Source organism: Cyprinodon variegatus, unplaced genomic scaffold (assembly GCF_000732505.1).
Source record: "Cyprinodon variegatus isolate N-32 unplaced genomic scaffold, C_variegatus-1.0 Scaffold2100, whole genome shotgun sequence".
NCBI lineage: Eukaryota > Metazoa > Chordata > Actinopteri > Cyprinodontiformes > Cyprinodontidae > Cyprinodon > Cyprinodon variegatus.
Genome location: NW_015152553.1, coordinates 24,389 through 28,841, shown reverse-complemented (window position 1 = coordinate 28,841; position 4,453 = coordinate 24,389). Strand labels below are relative to the sequence as shown.

At 41.5% G+C, this 4,453-nt stretch overlaps 1 protein-coding gene across 1 annotated transcript; it reads left to right on the top strand.

Annotated features, from left to right (window-relative positions):
- The first annotated feature begins 624 nt into the window (after positions 1–624).
- On the top strand, positions 625–2,565 carry LOC107105159 (ribonuclease P protein subunit p25-like protein). Its single transcript, XM_015405277.1, has 2 exons — positions 625–688; positions 1,751–2,565. The coding sequence occupies exon 2, from the start codon at positions 1,751–1,753 to the stop codon at positions 2,396–2,398; it is 648 nt and encodes a 215-aa protein (XP_015260763.1). The 5' UTR covers positions 625–688; the 3' UTR covers positions 2,399–2,565.
- The last annotated feature ends 1,888 nt before the right edge of the window (positions 2,566–4,453 follow it).

Here is a 4,453-nt window from a genome sequence, read left to right as displayed (position 1 = left end):
GTGTTGCTACTTCGCAGTTCATTAAACTATAAGATTGTCGATTGCTTAGAGCTCAATCCAATCAATCCATTATAATGATTTAACCACTTTGCCTTTTCAATTCAACTCAAACTTTATTTATAAAGCACATTTAAAACAACCGGGGTTGCTCAAAGTCCTGTACAGATATCACAGTTGCAGAAAATAAGGTAAAAACGTTAAAATACATAAACACAATGCAATAAAATAGAATAAAATAAGTTCAAATTTAAATAAAAATCTAAATACATTTTTTTTTTGCCAACACCTCATGACCTCATAAAAAAGAAAGCAACGAATTACTGATGAATAATTAAGACAACATTTCTATATTATGAAAAAGATTTGTTCAAAATGTAAAATACCGCCCTCATGTGGCGGTAACTAGTCACTGCACCAGAGGGGTAAAACCGCGACTGAATAAAGAAACTCCTTAAAAATTAAAATAATAATAATAACGATAATAAAAGGAACCAAACTGGAAATTCTAGCAAAGCATCGTTATTTTTTTTATCGGTTTAATCAGAAGAACAGATGATACTTCGATACCAGGGCGTAAATAGAAACTACAACAACGCGCGACAGTTGGCGTCAGTTTACGTCATCTTACGGTAGCGTCAACTGTTTTCGGCGACGTAAACATGCGTTTGGTCCAGTAGAAGCATCAGAGGTAATAATGTGGAGTTTTTTTCATAGTTTTACAGTAACTGAAGAAGTTATCACGTCTTTCATGTTTGTTTTTATTTATTCTGTAAAGTGAAGCGGTGTCTTTGATCAGTGAAAGAGGCCAGAATCCAACCGAACTCCACTGGTCGGAACCAGAACCAGAACCGGAACCAGAACCGGTGGAGCCACTGGTTGGTTTCAGTATCAGAAAAATTCACTTATAAAACATCAGATCTGCATCAGTTTCTAAATGTATAATTTAAACAGATTATTTCGACCCTGGATTCTGCTGAGAAGATCAAGCTGCTGCCTAAAGTTCAGAGAAAATTAAGAAAACTTCAAAACATAGAAATGCATTTGTTCTTAAATTGAATTGAGGTAAGGTAGACACTAATGGAACAAAACAATTAACGTTTTAAAATATATCTAATTTATTTTAAGAGTAAAACTCTTCCTCCTATTGGCAGATCGTCTTATTTACCTGCTCAGATTAAAAGTAAATAGACTTAATAAAATTAATAAAACACTAAAGTCAATCAATCATCTAATGTAAGAAACTTTGACTTATTTCTAGAAGGTTTTTTCAGTGCAGAGGAAGCTGTTTCTGATTAGTTTGGAGCCAGAAAGTTTATTCTGAATGATTTTAGTGAGTAAATAAGGTGCTGAAGGTGCAGTGAACAGAAGCAGACACACCTGGACTCCACCCACCCTCAGCACCATCACCTGTCTGCAGCGTAAAGCCTGGTTTATGCTCAGAAAGCAGCTCGTCTGCGTGTGTTCTCACCTCCATCCACCAAATCAGACCAACATGAGCTCTTATTGCACGTCCTAAAGGGAAATGTCGTATTTGGAAGGTTGAAGATCATCTCTGTTTCTATGATGTTTGTATAGATCTGTCTGATGATGCATGTTTATTATTTACATTTTAACATTAATGGTTTAATGACCTGAATCCATAGATCTATATAAAACCTGCTTTTGACCAGAATTGGGTCAGAAAAACTGTTTAAGTACCGAAACGGTTCTGTAACCGACGGTAACGTCTGTGTTTGTGGATCCGTTGCAGATGGAGAATTACAGCAGAGCTCAGGTGCTGGAGCAGCCGTCCGTCTGTCCCTTCACCAACCTGTCCGCCGACACCCCCGAGGTCCGCGTCAAAGACGGCAGCAAGATCCGGAACCTGCTGCGCTTCGCCTTGAGCCGCATGGAGGCCGACGCCAGGAGAGCCGAGGAGGAGGGGGAGGAGGAAGGAAGCCGGGGAGGTCCGGAGGAGGCGGCGGGCCGGCCGCTCTGCAGACAGATCGTCTTCAGCGCCAGCGGGAAGGCCGTCTCCAAAGCCATCACCTGTGCTGAGATCATGAAGCGGCGCCTGAAAAACCTCCACCAGCTCACGAAGCTCACCTACAGCAAAGTTCTGGAGGTCTGGGAGCCCCTGGAGGCCGCCGCCGGCCTCGACAGCCTCACCGTCAACCGGAACCTCCCCGCCATCTGGATCCTCCTCTCCAAGGAGCAGCTGGACTCCGCCCAGCCCGGGTACCAGGCGCCCGGCCGCTACGACGCCCTGTGGGCTCAGGCTGCGGGCAAGGAGGAGGGCGGGGGGGCAACGGGGCAGCGAGCGGGTCAGAGGAGGAAGAGAGGAGGAGGTGGAGGCAGAGGGAAGGGATCGGGGCGTCCCGTCGGCCGCTCCAGGGAGCCTGGAAAAGGACAAACGTAGACGATTCCGGAGCAACAGGACATGAAATGACTCCTTCAGATGTTTGATTCCACTTCCTGTTTAGTTGAACTTTTTCTCAGCAGAATGAAAACAAATAAAACCAGTTTAGTTTACTTCATCTTCCTGGTTCTTTATGGAAAAAGTTTTCACACCCATTTCTACAAGTTCTCCTTGTTTCTGGTACAACTTTTCCTTCCACTCCGAAAACGTTCAAAATCCACTGGACTTTGTTTCCGAATTTGTAGACGTTTCTCTTCCATCCAGGATTTAATTCCAAATGTCAGAAATAGCGTTTAGTTCCAGGTTTTATCCAGCAGCCCAACAAAGCCTGGTTTTAGTTTAGAAAACCTGGAGATAGAAACGGATGAACGGGTCCCCCCCTTTGGAATGGGGGTCGTTTGGCTTCTTTGTTAGCCTGCAATGCCCCATACCTGTCTATGCCTCTGAAAGGGGGGTCGTTAGAGGGAATAGTTGGTCTGGATGAACAGGTGAGGTCTTCTGTTCTCCTGTAAAGGGGTTTGGGCTTCGATGATAGCGGGAAGGAATCAACTCTATCGCTGCATTGGAGGTTTTTGAAAGCTGGAATCTGAGTTGATTTTCTTTCCTAACATAGATGGCTTCCTTCACTCCCCTCTCAAACCACCTGTCGTCTTTGTCCAAAATGTGAACATTCCGGTCCTCCGAATGCCCCCCCACCCAAAATAATCAATCCACACACAAACAAATGCCACTACAAAACACCTTGTAATTGCTCTTATTTTAGAACCATCTCATCTTTTAAAATGACACTTTATCTGAGAGAAATTCAACACATGAACATTTGAAAACATTTCCTCCCATTTTAATTATTTTATATTAGGGCAAATACGCCCTTTTTTCATTTTTCTAACCCCAAACTCGCTATTCAACTGTTTTCAACTGAAGTTCTGAGTTTAATGTTTGGTCATACTTCCTCTTTTTTCTACTTATGCCAGAGCTCGTCTCCTCTGCCTTTTTCTTGACTAAAAATTATTTTTTCCCTCGCACCACGCCTCCCCTAAATTGCTCTGGCGCCCCCTAGGGGAGGCGCGCCTCACACTTCGCCGCTCTAATGAATGTCCTTTGTCCATCAGGTCCATGGGGACTCTCTCTCTCCTCATTGTTGTCACTACCCGATCCGTCCTGCGTCATCTCTTCATTTGCACATCCAGGTCGCCCTTAATTTAATTTGGTTAAAAAGACCTAAATAACGTTTTTCATTCCCCAAAAATAGAAAATACTAAACTATAATGTGTTAAAGGTTAATAATGTGTTTCCTGAGTAAATAGATGGTCTTTTCCTGATCTAAACACCTAATAGGATGCTACGCTACTTCCAGCAGCTAACATTTTCCGCTTTGGATTTAAACATAAATCTAGTCTTTTTGAGTTTTATGTTGTCCTATTCAGTTAACATTATAGTATATAGTGCGTAATCTAAAGAAAGAAACTAAGATGCAGATAAATGTGCTTTGATCAGATTTTGGCAGACGGCTCTGATGGCGTCCCATGATGACGTCAGAGAGCAGTTTATAGATGGAAATGTAAAAAGCATCAATAATGTATCAGAAAATTCATAAAACATGTTTTTACAGATGTGTATTAGCATTCTTTAGAGAGTTAAGGATAGAAATAAGAAATTTTAGTACCATAATTACATTATTTATGTACGGAAGCTTGTTTAGAAAAAATAAAATTTGTTTGATATTCATTAAAAAAAAGTAGGCACAATGGAGTAACGCGTTAGTAACATGTTACTGGCATCACTTGGTGATAAACTCAATTTCTAATGTTTAGCGAGAAACAGTGTCTCAGATCATAAAGTCAAACCTTTATGTTTCTGAATTTACAAAATAAAAGTTGATTAAAAGAAAGGAAGAAACAAAACTTTAAATGAATACATGTTTGAGGAGATATTGATTGTTTAGATTTGTTTTTGTTATCAGGCTCCTCCGCCTGTGGAGCTGGTTGACAGTTGCCTTTTGTATCTATGCTTCTTTTTCTATGTCTGCTTCTGTCTCCTTGAACCCCAGTGGGC

What these genes read in the sequence shown, in the direction of transcription:
- LOC107105159 (XM_015405277.1), top strand. Translation starts at nt 1,751, where the DNA reads ATGGAGAATTACAGCAGAGCTCAGGTGCTGGAGCAGCCGTCCGTCTGT.